The sequence below is a fragment of the Crassostrea angulata genome, chromosome 6, assembly GCF_025612915.1.
Source record: "Crassostrea angulata isolate pt1a10 chromosome 6, ASM2561291v2, whole genome shotgun sequence".
Taxonomy (NCBI): Eukaryota; Metazoa; Mollusca; class Bivalvia; order Ostreida; family Ostreidae; genus Magallana; species Magallana angulata.
Genome location: NC_069116.1, coordinates 53295032 through 53313009, shown reverse-complemented (window position 1 = coordinate 53313009; position 17978 = coordinate 53295032). Strand labels below are relative to the sequence as shown.

Sequence of the window (17978 nt, the reverse complement as noted above, 5' to 3'; positions counted from 1 at the left end):
GTATTAGCCTGGTGGTCATAGCTCTATTGATTTAGAATCTACATCATTTAAGGATGCTTGCAAAGTAATCTCACAAATTGAAGCATTGTAGTTCTTGAGAAGATTTTAAAACATTCGTTATATATATTTTAAACTTTGAACCCCTGCTCGGGCCCTATTTTTGTCCGATGGCCACCATATTTTATTTATATATACTAGCTTTTGTGTAAACATTGGCATTTCTGGTGCAGTAGTTCGTAAGAAGAAAATCTTTAAACATTTTCCCAACGTATTTCTATGTTAAATTTTGAACCCCGCCTGGGACCCCAGGTTTGGTCCGAAGGTCACAATTTTTATACCCGCACTTTCTGAAGAAAGTTCGGGTATATTGTTGTTACAATGTGCCGTCCGTCCGTCCGTCTGTCACGTTTTACTTTCTCAAACTGCTCTTTCATCTTATAAACAAGCAAACTGAACTTCATTTGGGGTGTCATGTTGTTTTGTAAAAAAGTTTCAAAAAACCTTCTTCATCGAAGTCTTCTTACATTTTCAATGGTAGACAAATCATCCCTTGGAATCTATTACAGGGTATCCTAAAGATGCGCAATAAGGTTTCGAAATTTTCAATTTTGTCCTGGGGGTATTTAAATGGCTGAAAAATGACGGGTTTTTGTTGTTGTTGTTTTTTTACTAAAAAAAAACTGGTTTCTAAAACGTCATTTTTTTTCAGGATTCAAATGATCTTCTGATGATTGGGGGTGTCAAATTGAAGTGTGATCAGGTTCCAGAATTTTATTTTTTATTTAGGGGATCAGTGAGCAACAAAATGACGTTTCTTGCAAAAAAAGTATGGTTCCCAGAACTCCTCTTACAATTTTTGGAGTAACTTCGACATCTCTTGGGATATAATTGGGGCTGTCCTATAGATGTGCAATAAGGTTTCAAAAATTCAAATTTCATCGAGGGAGTCAAATAGTAGCAGAAAATTGACGTTTATCACTAAAAAAATTACATAGATCCTAGAACTCCTCTTATGATTTAATGGATAGACACATCATGATCGGGACTGTTCTATAGGTGTACATTACGGTTTTGAAGAATTAAACATTACATACATACCGTGTGATGCCCTTTAAGGATCAAGAATATATATGGTTAAGGGGTCGGGATCTCAACCGTTTTCGAGATATTCGTGCACTTCCTGTTCGAGGGGGGTCACGACTCCCCCCCCCCCCCGTGGCCCATGACCTACATACCGTTTGATGCCCCTTGATATAAGGAACAAGAATATTTGTTTTCCCTTGGACTGAAATGTCACATTTTCATTGGTTTAAACATAGCACATGATTGCCTCATATATCTCTATATTTGTTCTGTGAGAAAGCATTTAATACATAAACCACATGCCGTAAGTTCTTAAAGTATTTGGAGTAGTTGCCCTTTGAAATTTTTTAAAATTAGAGTAGTTGCCCTTAGAATATTGACGTCACATTGTTTTGTCTGGAGCAGAACAAAATTGCAGCGTCGAAATTTGCTCATATCTCTGCAGAGGAAAGGGAGAAAACATTTAAAATTGAATAGCAACAAAACATTGTAAATAAACATGGGTGAAGCAAAGATTTTTTTAAGAGTATTTGAAAGGTGAGATTGAAAATTTTGAAGAGTTTAAATGAGTTAAATTGGACGAGATGTTAGGCATCGTGTACATGGCTTTGCGTAGATCATCGCTATTTGTAAATAAATATGTCGCTTGATAGTCCTCGGGAAAACAAAACACTTCGCCATCTATGAGATTGATCAACTTAATATATTTCCGTAGTGAGTCAGTAACTAACCTAATAATATTTACAATAGAGTTTACGATTCTTCCAATATGGTTCAGTGCTTTTGACCCCCCCCCCACCCAGAAAAGTGGTTGTCTTACCCCAAATGAGAAAAATCAAACCAGGGTGCACAACTAGATATGCAGGCCTATTGTATTCCAGAGTTTTGAACAATTTTGTTCAGCCATCTCTGAGAAACAGTTTCAGAGCGGGAAAGAAGAAAGAATAATACATGTAATATAAAACCGTACAAAAACAATGTCTCCAAATTTCATTTGGGAGACTTAATTATAAAGATTAATTAGAGATAGGATCATCAGACATCAATAATTGACAATTTCTGATTCTAAAGGGGTCAGGATGACTTATTTAAAATCACATCAAAAAAGTGTCAAATATGTATGACTTGGAACCTCCATCTCCCAAACAAACTTAAATATAAACTGTATCGTGTGCACAGATTTAGAGAAGGGGTGGAAGTGAGGGGTCCAGACACCCCCCCCCCCCAATGAAAATTCATTTATATCAATTGTAAAATTACCAAACATACACCTTGGATCCCAATGCTCTTACAGACATGTAAACGCTCTAAGCCATTGCGCTTCAATGTTAGGTAACATTATTTTGGGGGGGGGGGGGGTAAATATTTAATTTATATTTAATATACTTCATTGTTTATCTCAATAGGAAGTATCGTACATCACAATATGCAGGTGTCCTGCACCACCTTAAAGCTGTTATTTACCTAATAAAATAGTGCAAGTGGATTTGAAGAATAGGTCATAAAAATACATACATGTTACAAAAATAACTGATCTTGTCTGAAGTAACGTACGCAACACAGGTCTGCAGGTCTCATTAGCGGGTACTAGTTTTACCCAGCTCTTCGATTGTACATACATGTCTGTGTTTTCCATATGCAGAAAAGGAGTAGTTAAGATCAGCTAAAGGAATTCATTATTGTGTTTTATTTGGATTATCATTATGATGTTGACCAATATAGGTAAGCATAATACATGTAGTAGGAGTAGCACAATATAATGAGATGCCAGCATACATAAGTTCTACTTTCACTTTCTAAATGTGATCTCCCTTTGACAGCATACTGTATCATCATCTTTTAATATTTAAATAAGCTTATCATCGTTACCTATCCTATCACATTTGTAAAGTTTCTGTCATTTTAGTTGCAAAAGTTATTTTTTTCATTTGTCAGACTTGCACTATTGAGTTGACCCCATATTGACCCTGTATAAACAACTTCTTATTAAATTTGTGTATTACATGTAAGTAAGTGTAGACACTTATCATTTTTATATGAGTTATAATAGGAAGGAAGGAGTATTTCTCTCTTAATGTGTTATAATGCATCCAATACAATGCAGGCCATGACCTTATATGGGACTGTTCTGACCCCACGAAAAATTGAATTAGGCAATTTCCAAAATGTTAATGTGCATCAAGAGAGAAAAAGCAATCAAGAAATGATTTAAAATTTGCTACCAAACACATGTAAGAATGTATTAAGAAGACTGAATCTTTAGAACCAGGTTAGATGGGGGGGGGGGGGGTGAATGTGGAGTATAAACATTTATAATTTGAATCATCTATTGTTATTAATTTTAACTTGTCAATGAATACTACTTATTGATCCCAAGGTAGAAATATGACCTCTGATCATATCTCAATAGATCATTTGTCAAATATGTAAGGTGTAATGTAATTTTTTTAAGAATAACGTACATTTTTTACCAGTTTATAAAAGTTTTTAGACACCCAAATTATATTTTGATTTTAATAGATCATTCGACAATTAAGGGGGTGGGGGGGGGAGAGAACAGTTTATATTTGAGTTTGTTTGGGGGTGGGGGTTCCAAGTAATATATTTGACAATTTTTTAATGTAATTTAAAATAAAACTAAGCCATACTAAAGTCATGAACATGAATAGTATAGAACAAAACACAAACTAATACATGTATATATACATAGGAAGTATTACAAAACATAGATGATTGATCTATATCTGGGTTCTTAAATTGAATCATATATCATGTACATATTATATTATTGTTTCTTTGTTCAAGGCATTTCGGATGGTATGTAGGTCATGATCCCAAGTGCTCTTCCTGAAATTATCAAATATCATAAAAACCATTGAGATCCCCACCTTAATCCAAAGATATTATTCCTCCTTAGGTCATGGTAAGGGGTCATACTGACCCCCTTAGAATCAGAAATTGTCAATTATCTTTAAATTATTGATGATTGATGATCCTATCTCTATTTAATCTTTATTATTAAGTCCCCCGAATGAAATTTGGAGACTTATTGTTTTTGTACGATTCTTAATACATGTTTTATTATTCTTCGTCTTCTTCTTTTTCTTCTTTCTCGCTCTAAACTTGTTTCTCAGAGATGGCTGAACAGAATTGTACAAAACTCTAGGATATGATAGGCCTGCATATCTAGTTGTGCACCCTAGTTTGGGTTAGACAACGACTTTTCAAGGGGGGGGGGTGTCAAAAGGGTGTGGGGTCTAACATTGAACCTTGTAGGAAGAATCGTAGACTCTATTGTAAATGGTAACTTGAAAACGGACAAAGATAATAATATAGGGTTTTCATAATCATATATTGACTGTTACTGGCAATATATAGGGTTTATTAGATCTGACCCCTGAGGTCATCCCCACCCCCCAGGAATTTGAAATTACCATATATCTCAGAAACTGTTATAATCATGACCCCTAAACCATATATATTCATGTTTCTGATGTCAAGGGGCATCAAATGTTATGTAGGTCATGGGCCCTGTGGGAGGTCCTGACCCCCTATAACAGCAAGTCCCTTAATATCTTCAAAACAGTTGAGATCCCCACCCTTAAACCATATGTATTCTTGTTCCTTGTGTCAAGGGGCATCAAACGGTATGTAGGTCATGGACCCCGGGGGAGGTCTTGACCCCCCTCGAACAGGAAGTGCACGAATATCTCAAAAACGGTTGAGATCCCCACCCCTTAACCATATATATTCTTGATCCTTAAAGGGCATCAAAAGGTATGTAGGTAATGGGCCTCAGGGTTAAATTTAATTTTTCAAAACTGTAATGCACATCTATGGAACAGTTCCTATCATATCCCAAGATATGATGTGTCTATCCATTAAATCATGAAAGTAGTTCTAGGATCTATGTTTTTTTGAAGTGATAAACGTCAATTTTCTGCGCATCTAGAGGATACCCTAAAACATATTCCAAAAGATGATTTGTCTACTGTTGAAAATGTAGGAGGAGTTCGAGGAAGAAGGTTTTTTGTGGAAAAAACGTCATTATTTACCAATTATTTGACCCCCAGGACTAACAGAGAATTTTTGAAACCTTTTTACAAAACAACATGATACCCCAAATCAAACTCCAAGAGTTCAGTTTGCTGGTTTATAAGATGTAAGAGCAGTTTGAGAAAGTAAAACGTGACAGACGGACGGACGGACGGACGGAACAGGGTAACAACAATATACCCGAACTTTCTTTAGAAAGTGCGGGTGTAATTAATAACAATAAATGATTCAAATTATAAATGTTTATACTCCATATCAACCCCACTCCTCCTGCCCCAATCAAATCTGGTTCTAAAGATTCAGTCTTCTTACATTAATCATTTGATATTCAGTGTATCATCATTCCCTATTTCATAAGGGGGGGGGGGGGGGGGGAGGGGGGGGGGGTTAAAGACAACATCTGGCGGTCATGTACTTTATACTATTTGATGCATCATAATGACATAAGAAGATATTTTGTATTTTCCTGTTTCATGGGGTCAGAGCAATTCCATTGGGTCATGGCCTACATTGTATTTGATGCTTTATAATACATTAAGAAAGAATGACCCCTTCCTTCCAATTATAGCTCATATAATCAAGGTACTGAAGAACTGACGGGAGTTGATTTTGTCGATGTTTATTTATCTTAAAATCAATGATATGTTACTTTGCATGACAAGTACATGTAGTTTCTAATTTGAATTACGCACATTTTTATAATATGAATTTTTGGACTTTTCCGACAAGAATGTCGAGAAACCCCCATATGAATCATGTTAAAGGGACATGGTCACGATTTTGGTCAAAAATTATTTTTCCGATTTTAATATCTACAATGCTTCAGAAAGGCATTTTTAATAGGCAACCGAAATTTGAGTGTCATTTGTTGAGTTATAAGCGAGTTACAGAGCTTAATATTCTTCTGTATGTAAACAAAGCGTTTGTTTACATTTTGAATGTTGAAGTAAAAATTTCAGTTTTAAACCTAAAACGAATGTGTCAAACGTTAGGAACTGTTTATCTATGCTTAAAATAAATTAAAAGACAGACAAATAAGCAAGAAAGCTTTTTTACTGGTATATTGAACCTATGTAAACAAATCAGGGCACGAGCCTTGTTTACATGACAAAGAATTGTGAGCCCTGTATCTTGCTGATAACTCTACGAATGACTCTCAAATTTAATTTGATCATTAGAAATGCATTTCTAAAGCATTGTAAATAATAAAAACATAAAAATAAAAAATTTGACCAAAATCGTGACCATGCTCCTTTAAATAATATCTAAAGATTTAATTAATTTAATTCAATCAAACTATGCCTCAGTAGTAGAAATGTTTCTCGAAAATTGTATGGATCCAAGCTTTATTGAACTCTAGTCTCGTTCAACCAAACGCTCGGCTGACACCGCAAATCTCTGACAAGAATTTACGGAGACAGCCGAGCGTCTAGTTGAGCAAGACTATATTGAACTCTGGCGTAGGAATACATACGACTACAAAAATATATATATTTGTTCTTACTATCTAAAATTTGACTATTTTCAAGGTATTCATAAATAAGTTTCCTTGAAAAACAATGCTTTAGCATACATTACACCGAATTTGTCAATTATTTTCAAGAACTAAGTCTTAAATTGTCAGCAGCAATGATTTGTGCTGAGGTCCAAACACTGTTTCACTTTCGGTTTGGCTGAGTAACTGCATAGGAGAGTTGATTAAAATCAACTCCCAAAAATGATAATTAAATCTCTACACTTACCGGTGTCTCATTGTGCTACTATACATGTATTATGCTTACCTATATTGGTGAACTTCATAATGATCATCCAATTAGAGCACAATATGAATCCCTATAGCTGATCATCACAAAAGAAATGTTTATGCAATGTCTATTGAGACCTGTAGACCTGTGTTGTGTACGTAACTTAAGACAAAGATCAGTTATTTGTAACATGCATTTATTTTTATGACCTATTCTTCAAAACCCCTTGCACTATTTTATTAGGTAAATAACAGCTTTACGATGGTGCAGGACACCTGCATATTGTGATGTATACTTCCTATTGAAAAAAAACAATAAATTTTAGATATAACATTTTCCCCCAAAATAATGTTACCTTACATTGAAGCGCAATGGGTTAGAGCAATTAACTGTAAGGGCATTGGAGTCGGAGATGTATTTTTGGTAATTTTACTATTGATATAAATGAATTTTCATGGGGGGGGGGGGGGGGGAGGGTCTGGACTCCTCACTCCCATCCCTTTTCTAAATCCGTGCACACGATTATGTACATGTAGGCACACAGAAGCAAATCTAAAGCCTACAACCGCCGCGAAGAGAGGGCATACTTTAATTTTGTTTGTAATAATCATATAGACCATTATACTTTCTATGACGTGAAATGTTAAGATAATTGATTACCTTAAAATTCACATGCAAACAGTTCAACCCAAATTGCTGCTTATGTGTATTATCATATGGGAAGGGATCTCATCCTTCAGTTATGAAAATTATGATTTTTAAATGTATGTTATTTAGGGGCAAACACTTGGTGCGGGTATTACTGTCTAATGACAGCATCTAGTTATAAATTGGCATTGGCATTCCTGGTGCAGTGGTTCGTGAGAAGAAATTTTTTTAACATTTTTCCTACGTATTTCTATGTTAAACTTTAAACCCCGCCCGAGGCCCTAGTTTTGATCTGAGGGTCACGATTTTTACAATTTACAATCTTCACTATATCAACAAGCTTTGGTGTAAATATTGGTATTTTTGTGTATTGGTTTTCGAGAAGAAGACGGACAGACAGACGAACAACAGGTAATCAGAAAAGCTCACTTCAACCTCAGGGGAGCTAAAAACAAAACCTGTCTCGTGCCACCTGAAGGGGCATAATCACTATTTTTGTCAAAAATAGTTTTTCCGTTTTTAATGTTTACAATGCTTCAATAAGGCAATTCTAATATTAACCAAAATTTTAATGCCATTGGTCGAGTTATAAGCGATATACAGAACTCACAATTCTTCTTCATATAAACAAAGGTTTTGTTTACATTTGGAATGGTGTAAAGACAATCCCAGATTTAGACGCTACGAACTGCATTATTATTTCAATACGAATTAGCAGATAAACCAGCTTAACGAGCTTTTACCAGTATATTGAACCAATGTAAACAAAAACATAGCATGAACTTTGTTTACATTACACAGAATAGTAAGCCTTGCATAGCTCTTTGAATGATACTCAAATTTTAATTGATCATTAGAAATGCATTACTAAAGCAACTATAAAACTAGTAAAATAAATTTTGACGAAAATCGTGACCATGCTTTTTAAACTTATTAAATCTTATGTCCTGCAACAATCTGCACATATGCATGGATAACGATAACTTAAAATATATTTAAACTGTTAAGTGATCAATACTGTACGAACAATTCTATAACCTTGCTTTTTCTAGCATCATTTCATCTTGATAAACCACTACTTTATCAGAAACATTTTCTTGAATAATATGGAAAATAATCACCGTCAAAAGTCAATGGATCTTGTATTTATTCTTATTTGGCTTACCTCTTTATTTTTCAGTACATTTACACATGTATATCACTTTATTGCTTTCACATCAATGCTTATCAAATTTCACTTTGATTCTTTTGTATTCTTGATGTTTTGCTTAAGTCTATGTTGCAATTCATTATAAAGCAACTGTTTAAACATGCTTCGAAGTTCTGAGGTAACATGCTGCATCTTAACCACTTAAAAAGTGAACACAGAATTATATGACTTCTCTTTCAAATACTGTTTACAGGTCTACTTATAATGTTAGGTCATGTGAAAAGAATACAGACCGACAGAACCAAAAATTTCCAAAGACAAACAAAAATTGGAAAAAAATGTCGTATCACACATGTCAATGATACCCCGAAAGATGAATATAGGGGTATAAGGCAATTGATACTGGATTGAACAGTTTTTAAACATAAACCAAACGCGAACAAAGCGTTTTAAGTTTTGGAAAACCAAAATAGCTTGAATTTATGAACGCTTGTCCAAAAACCGAACTCATTTGCAAAATTTCATATATATATATATATATATATATATATATATATATATATATATATATATATATATATATATATATATACACACACACACACACACACACACACACTAAATTCAACGATAAAAATATTCTGAAACCAAATCAGTGGTAAAATAATCATAAATTTAAAAAACTATATTTAATGTTTTAAATGTATGTTAATTGTGTGCAGACTCAGTTTTTGTTCAAGATAATATATTGGCAAAGAGTAGAAGTTAAAATGTATAAAAGGCTAATCAAGAAGAAATAAAAAAATGTGGAATGTATGGACAATAAACGGTTTGAAATGCACACCATTTAGACATTTTCACTGTCTCTCCATTCTTTATTCATATACATGTATTAACAATTGATATCTATATCACCCATTTGAATACATTGATCAAATCCACGTATTCTCGGAAAGTAGGACACGAAGGCATAACACATCTCAGCCTGAAACAGACATTAAAAAAGGTTTTCAGAGGATGAAGCATGAAATAAAAAAAATATACACAGAATGTGATGATTGTCAATTGATTGATGATGGTTTTCAGAGAACATATGTCAATTTGACAAACAACTTGTGTGCATATACTATATGGACACAGTACGGGAAATCATATGATAATAAAAAAAGCATGAAACAGAAAAAATATAAACAGAATGTGATGATTGTCATACACAAACAAAGTTCAATAACCACCATATGCATGTATCGATACATTTTAATATATTTGTTGCAAAATCATGCATATCCAAACCTAATCATATGATAATAAAATCTTGGTGTATCTTAATTATATCAGTAAGTATCATAAATGACAGATAACATTATGCGTAAGTTGCTATTGACCAGTACGTATAATATAGGGTGAGGGTATATTGATAAAATTTTTCCCTAAAGGACTAGATATGATTTGATGCCAATTTTTAGCATGTAATACTCAATAAAATTATCTATCTTACTCCTTCTTTCAGAACTATACGTACTAAACATGCCATTTTTTTTTATCTATACTCTAAAATTATACTCAGCAAAGCACACATTATTTGATATATGTAAATTTAAAAAAAAAAGGGAGGAGGGATAGTCCGTTTAAATAACTTCGATTCATAAGATTTCTTGGAATTATATAATGCCCGATTCAGTTCTGTACTCTTTTCAGGGAATAACTTCCTGATTTCACTAAAAACTGTCAGAATTATAAATTCTTATTATTATTGTTTATCTCATATGTGTGGTGTATATTACCAGTGTGATAAACCTTTGCTATATCAAACGGGTGATGCTTTATCAAATACTTCCGGTGCGAACTATTTTTGACACAGCCCCTCGCTTCAACGCTTCAGTGACCTATTTTCGAAGATTTGCTAGTACTTTCAACATAACTATATCTACTACAAAAATTGATATAAAATGAATTTTGTCAAAGACTTAAATTACAAATATGAAGGAAAACACATAACTGCGTAGCAACGTTAGGCGTCGGAACCCGGGCTATTGGGGCATGTTTGGGGGGCCTCCCCCCACTTTTTTGCAAAGTTATACATAACCGTAACCAAAAGACCTTTTTTCTTGTTTGTCAAGATTTTTGATAATTTTAGTCCCCTTCAAACTTTCAATTTGCTTTGTGAAGTTTATAAAACTGCAAATTACGTTAACTATATTAAAGGAGTTCATCCTGACAACGCGATGAAAACAGAATGTACCGGTTGTGTTTATATATAAGAACCTACCGAAATAATGTTTCATAAGACTTTGATTCCACCACCAGTAAGCATCCTTATTCACTATTTTCAATCCCGCAATATTAGGCTGGTGTTTGTGTTATAAAACATCAACAACTGTTCCTCGCTCGAGTCAATTCAAACTAACGAGCATTCGCAACTTTGTGGTTGTCAACAAACTTTATTATCCAAGTCACCATTTCAACTCGTTGGATAAAGCAAATATAAAATCACACAATATAGATATCCTCTATATCTCCGATAAATTATTTAATCTAAAAATCGGACATCACTCTCATTGTATATATCAATAATATTTTGGAAAGAAAATATCAATTTCTTACTGATCTATTATGTTAAAACAGTGGCAAGAACAGCTTATAGTAACGTCTATGACATTTTTACATTACGTTTTGTTCATGGTGTCAATGGAAGTTTTTCCTTACACATTTCTTTTAGTTTTATATTTTTCACTCATAATCAAGAATATGTGTGCAATGTGGACGTCTCTGAACATGATTTTCTTATTCCTGTTTGTCATTTGTGATTTTTGAAAAATAAAGACATTTTGTAAACCTCTGATCCTTCACCAAAATACACCATGTTGTCTTTCTTCCTGTGTCCGTCACGTGAGTTGAACGTGCATGTAAGTTTGATTTCTTCACCTAAAATTGCAGGTAAATAGAATGTTCAAAATTTCACTCATTAAATGGAGAGAGTGTTATAACCTGGAAACATTTTATTGAAAGTGACGTTAAGATTTCTTTCAATGCAATTTATCTATATTCTTTTCATTTCTGAAATTGTTTATTTTAACGGTGGTATACAATTATGAAATTAATCCTTAATTCCCAAAATTTTAATAACGACTCAGATTAGCAAATGGCTATAATTCTGTCATACAATAAGAATGTGTACGTAAAATTTTCACTTCCACATTTATGTGGAGTAAATATTAATTTTAGGAGAACAAAAACTTCAAGGCCAAAATTTTAAAAGTTAAAGGCATTGGTTTATTTCATAGTACCTTTGGACCTTCGTGTAATTACCTTACTTTTTTCGTGAAAGTTATTAATTCCTAAAAATTGTGTTTCATTCAAATAGCCAAATACCTGAAATCTACAATCACAATGCACGTAAAGTTCGAGTCAATTTTATTTTGAAATTCCCTTTGTGATTTCCCTCTGAATATTCAAACAATTTTTTCTATATAAACATGTAATATCATATCTATATATATTTGAATACATGCACATGTTAACACTTTTTCGGTCAAATTATTATCTTTATTTATCATTATTTATCAATTTTTATTTTATCATGTAAAATTTAAACATTTCCCCAAACTTCATTGTATACCATTTCTGATATCCAGGAAGTTTTAATGAATATAAAATGGGGATGGGGAATTAATATGGCGCAAATGCCCATTGGTTTCATCGTGAAATACAAATTCAAATTAGGTATCTTTTTTCATCAAAATCTATTGTTGATAACATATTACAATATATTACAACATATTAAAATTTTACAAACGCTCAATTTTAACTTCAGTCTTAGTATTTTAACTAAAACAAAAAAAAAATGGCCTTAAGTTTTGGTGGTATCGAGCCCTTAACTTAAAAATCCTAGTTTTATAAAGCTGCATAAGCTCTGGTGCTTTAACCATTGAGTCATTTCAATGCTATATCTAACTTTTACCATGAATTTATGGACTTTGTATTATTTTCCTAAAGCGATCAATTGTTGGTATTCCAATTTGCATTTCTAACACAGAGTGTGTAAACACTCAAAAGTATTTCTTGATTGAAATTTGTTCGTTGTTCTTTAAACCTCAATAACATAATAACAAAAAATCTGTTTTAATCAATATATTACGAATATTGCACCTATTTAAGGGTTACAAATAATGCATATTTTAGAGCATTTTTATCTAATAGAATTATAAGATTTGTTGATATTTTTGTTTTTCAGTTTTTTATCCATCCTAATATAGGCATTTTACCTGCCTTATCGCCAATCTTCTGTGATATAAAACCTTGTTTCCTCATCTAATTTTCAAACTATGGTTTTTATTTTCACATGACATGTGATAACGAACAGTGTTCAATATTAAAAGTCCAAAGGAAAAACACAAAACAGTGAGCATCCTCTGCTGATCGATTATATCCGCCGTGTGCTATCTGTATTAATCGGGGAAAACGGGAAAAAATCCGAAGATAATTTGGTGATTCATTATGGTCTCACAATCAGTATAAAAAAGTTAGTCTAACGACTATATAAATCTATGTCCTTTTACATTGGTACTTAGCCAACCCCTCTTATGGTCTCTTTGAGATTATGGTATGTTTTTAAATACATTTTAGAAAAATACTTTTCTATGTCAATACATTAATGGTATTATTTTTGCTAACGTTTCATTGCATAACGAAAATCGCCTTTAATGCCCAAAATTTAATCAGCAAGTGTTTACAAGAGTTGTCTCTCTTTGTACCGTAATCTTACATACCAGGTAGAATTTCCACCGGAGTTCCATGTTCATGAATGGGGGATGCATCATAGACATAATCAGCATCTTTAGCTACCAAAGTCTTAAGACTTCCATTTCTGTAAACTTCTAGTCTTCCATTTATGCCTTTCAAATCAATGATTTAGAGGTGAACAATAATATAGTTTACTCAGAATGAACGTGACAAAGGCATACTAGTACTGGTTTATATAGGGCATATCATCTACGGCATTAAATCTGTCTTGACATAAAAAATGGTTAAAAAGAAGACTGCGTTCTAGAAATTAAAGGTAAATGTGTCATTCGATAGATGACCTGCTTATTAAAAGCCGGGTAGGTTTAAATTCCCTAGAATTTTCTATTGTTGCACAATAACCATGTGATTATTTAAACCAATGAAGTACGTAGATAAATATAGCTTCATATCTATATATGGCTTAAAGGGAAATATTTACTGACCTAAAAAATAGTGCATATGAATGTATGTCCTTGTAAGATAGATTGAATGGGGTAAATGGGGTAGAATGGGGTTGATAAATATAGCTTCATATCTATATATGGCTTAGAGGGAAATATTTACTGACCTAAATAGTGCATATGAATGTATGTCCTTGTAAGATAGATTGAATGGGGTAACATCCCGGTACAGCTGGAACTACAACTCCCCTTTATTGTGGTTTCAGATCGCGGCTGTATCGCAATTTGGTTTTGACCAATTTGGACATTCCCAAGGTCATGCTGTCTCAGTCGGGTCGTATAATAAATTCGAAATCCGCTGTCATCTTTCAATACAATATCGTATAAATTACTAATTGGTAAACATAAAATCAATAAAAATTCATGTATGTCTTCAATATCCAAAACCCGTGCAATTTGAAAATGAGAGAGCCATTCAGAATTTAGTATACGCCAATTACCTGTAATGTTTGCAGCCAAATTTTTATTATTCCAGTGAACTTGCAAAAGCAATTTCGTGAAAGAGTCTTTTCCAAACCTAGCACCAACATCGTTTGGTAAACAGATCGGTCCTCTTACACCAAGAGAATACTGAGAGAGCCAGGCACTGCAAGAAGTATCTAAGCCACCACATGGATGGATGTCCTAAAGAAAGACGATTAGCTAAGAATTTTGAAGGAGTTTTCATATTGTAAAGTACTTAAATTACACATTGTAGTTTACACATGACATCTCGTATAGTTCTATTTTTCCTACATGTATGTGAATTTATCGAAGTGTTTAAAATCATAACTAAATGCATACTTTCCGACACAATCAGTCACTACATTTGGCTTGATTTTTTGGCAATCAACAACATATTCAATTCCTGCATATACATATATTGCATTGCAAACTTTTACATGATAAAGGATACAGTGAGTCAGTGACAGTGACAAAGAGTGTGTTAACTATAAAAACAATTAAGTAGGAAGTCATATGATGACTCTTACTATACCGCTTTAATTATTTGATGTTTATTAAAGCAAAAAGATATCCGAGTGACTCAAATGATTTTAAAAAGCCGGAACCCCTGCTACATGGGCTGTAAATTTCACAATTTGAGAAGAGTACATTATGGACATAGTAACAATGCATTTAGTTTCTCAAGACTGTGAAAGTACAGAAGAAAATACTGTAATATCTTACACATTTTTACTATGTGGCCATATTGGCCCTATTCAAGGACCTGAACTCCTGACCCTAAGGGCTTGACTTTCACAATTTAGGCAGGGGGTTTCGTGGACATCATAACCATGCATTTAGTTTTTCTCCCGCTACCGTGAACGTGGAGAAGATTTTATAAGATTTAATCAAGCATATTTACCCCGCCATAGGGCAACAATTTTGGTCAAAAATTATTTTGCCGATTTTGAAGTTTACAGTGCATCAGTAAGGCAACCAAAATTTGAGTGTCATTCGTTGAGTTATAAGTGAGTTACAAAGTTTACAATTCTTTGCTATGTAAACAAAATTTTGTTTACATTTTGAATGTTGAAGAGAAAATTCCAGTTTTAGACCTAAAATGAATGTATTAAACGTTAGGAACTGTTTATTTATGCGTAAAATGAATAAGAAGATAGACAAATCAGCTTGAAAAAGATTTTTAAGGGTTTATTGAATATATGTAACCGAATACAGGGCACGAGCCTTGTTTACATGACAAAGAATTGTGAGCATTGTATCTTGTTCATAACTCTACGCCTTACTCTCAAATTTCACTTCATTATTAGAAATCATTCCTTAAGCATTGTAAATAACAAAAACAGTAAAATTGAATTTGACCAAAATCTTGACAATGTCCCTTTATGGGCTACAAATTTCACAATTTAGGTACAGGGCCTCGTGGACATCACAATTTCTCAAATTAATGTGGAAGTAGAGAGGGAGATTTTTTTAAGATTTAAAACATATTCACTATATGGCCATATTGGCCCCCTAGGGACTAACCCCTAAACCATGGGCCTTCTACCAAAAAATCTTTTGGCTCCATTGACATCAATACTTAACATTTAGTTTTGTTTTCACTTGCGTGGGAGTAGAAAAGATTTTTGAAAGTTTGGCCTTTTTGCATATTTGACCCCGTCAATGAGGCCCGGGGATTGTTGGATAATACATTTCAAAATTCTTATACTAGAAATGGTTTAAACCACAAATCGTAACAATCGGCCTGGGCTTGTAAATTTTTTCAAGACGTAAAAAATGTAAAATTGTTAATTGACGATGAACAACGGACGACGCATGACGACGGACGAAAGCCAATTGCAATAGGTCACCTGAGTGACCCAGGTGACCTCAAAAGTAAAATAATAGGAAGGGTAAATACCAACATCTGTGCCAAAGTCATGGTCACACCCAAACAGCAGCATGTGATGAACAGCATCCTCGTTCCCGATTAGAGGTTCGAATGCTACGGCGTGATACGTCTCAAGATCGGGAACCTGTTGATTATAGTAGTATAAATGCATGTTATTAAACAAAAAGATAAGAAACTTTCCATGCTTAATTATTTTATAGTAATAAAACTAATTGCAATCTGCGATTTTTAAAAAAAAAAATTCATTAAATGGTATTGACTTAACCAGACGTGAGAAATTAAAACGTGTAAGTACATGTACTTTGGTTTTTTTTTCAAATTAAAGAAATACAAGATTTTTTACTATCTATTACAAAGTTTCACCTGAAACTGTTGACAAACATAAGTGGTCTGTTGTTGGGGGACAGGATGGGGTTGAAGACGGACTTCTAGGACCCGGATATCCGCCTGGTGAACAACAGGGCAAGAAGCCCAGGTCTCGACTATACTCTTTACGACAAAGACCACTACAACCAGTAGGCGTTCCATTTATCAACTTTGCGCCCTTAAAAGTAAACGTTTTTGTTATTATTTTCTCTCTTTTTTTTTTTTTTTTGGTTCTTATTTTTCTTTCTCTGCTCTTAATCCTATATGAATTCCAACTTCTTAAATGCTGCAAGAACATGTTTTATATTATATTATATTATATTATGAACGTATTGTATTCTATACCTATTCATCTCTATATAATTAACATGTAACTGAAATATCAGTTGTAACTTTAATCCTTGGGGAGAGGACTAAAATAGGCATAGCCTGATGTCCAATTCTATTTCATGTGTGTACTTGTTTGAATAATAACATATTTGTTAAATTTAAAGTAAACGTTTGTAAAACTGTTACGCTAAAATTAATGTCACCAGCACATACTGGAGTAATTGGTAACTTAAAAGAATCTTAGCCAAGATAAAGCAGTGACTATAGTTAAGCAAAAATTGACCATACGTCGGCTGACACTAATTTTCTTCTGGTTATGTAATTATACATGTAAGTATCATTAGTCTGCCCAATGTAATGTCTTTTGATAAAAAATATTCTGAGATATTTGGTATCGTTTGTAGCATTCCTTTCAAGTTGGCTCTTTAGAATGTACGCAGTGGTTCGTAGCAAAAATTTAATGCAAAACATAATGCTTCTTAGAGGTACAACTTTATACTACATGTTTAATATGTTGATATTAACATTATTCCGACTCACGTTGTTTTAAAATATTTTCTTTTACATAGCAATATATTTATATTAAAATATTTTCTTTTACATAGCAGTATATTAATAAATCTTCTGAATAACAAGTTAAACGATAAAAGGATCAAGTATATTCATTGCTACCTTTCCCATTAGAAGGATCGGCTTGCTTAACTGTTACCTTTGTGCAGTGTGAAAACACAGCCATCTCGTCTCATAGCTATATAGTCTACACATGTACAGCTCATACTAATTTTTCTTCTTCTTTCATGAAATTTGAATAACGTTTAACTACAGATATACTTTTCATTCACTATAATTTGTTCTTACCTTCTGTTGAATATTGCTAGTTGTGTCAAAACTTTTGTCAGATAATAGAGATAAAGATCGGACTGCCTGTAGAAAACAGGAAACTGTTTCCAGATAATAAACGAATATTACATCGCACTTCCTTAAGAAGGCTCACCTTAATCAGAAGAAAAGAAAGAAAA

The 17978-nt window shown here is 33.2% G+C and overlaps 1 protein-coding gene across 1 annotated transcript; it reads right to left on the bottom strand.

The window, feature by feature from the left end:
* Positions 1–9528: 9528 nt before the first annotated feature.
* On the bottom strand, positions 9529–17955 carry LOC128187883 (dopamine beta-hydroxylase-like). Its single transcript, XM_052858534.1, has 8 exons — positions 17818–17955; positions 16627–16807; positions 16277–16387; positions 14369–14552; positions 14036–14233; positions 13452–13577; positions 11519–11607; positions 9529–9667 (listed from the first exon to the last, which is right to left on the bottom strand). Exons 2-8 carry the CDS (start codon positions 16789–16791, stop codon positions 9575–9577), a joined length of 966 nt encoding a protein of 321 aa, XP_052714494.1. The 5' UTR covers positions 16792–16807; positions 17818–17955; the 3' UTR covers positions 9529–9574.
* Positions 17956–17978: the final 23 nt, after the last annotated feature.

What these genes read in the sequence shown, in the direction of transcription:
- LOC128187883 (XM_052858534.1), bottom strand. Translation starts at nt 16,791, where the DNA reads ATGGAACGCCTACTGGTTGTAGTGGTCTTTGTCGTAAAGAGTATAGTC. An exon ending in TTTGGCTGCAAACATTACAG is followed by an intron (nt 14,234 to 14,368) that starts GTAATTGGCGTA and finishes TTGTATTGAAAG; the next exon opens with ATGACAGCGGATTTCGAATT. An exon ending in ATTTTGGTGAAGGATCAGAG is followed by an intron (nt 9,668 to 11,518) that starts GTTTACAAAATG and finishes TGTCTGTTTCAG; the next exon opens with GCTGAGATGTGTTATGCCTT.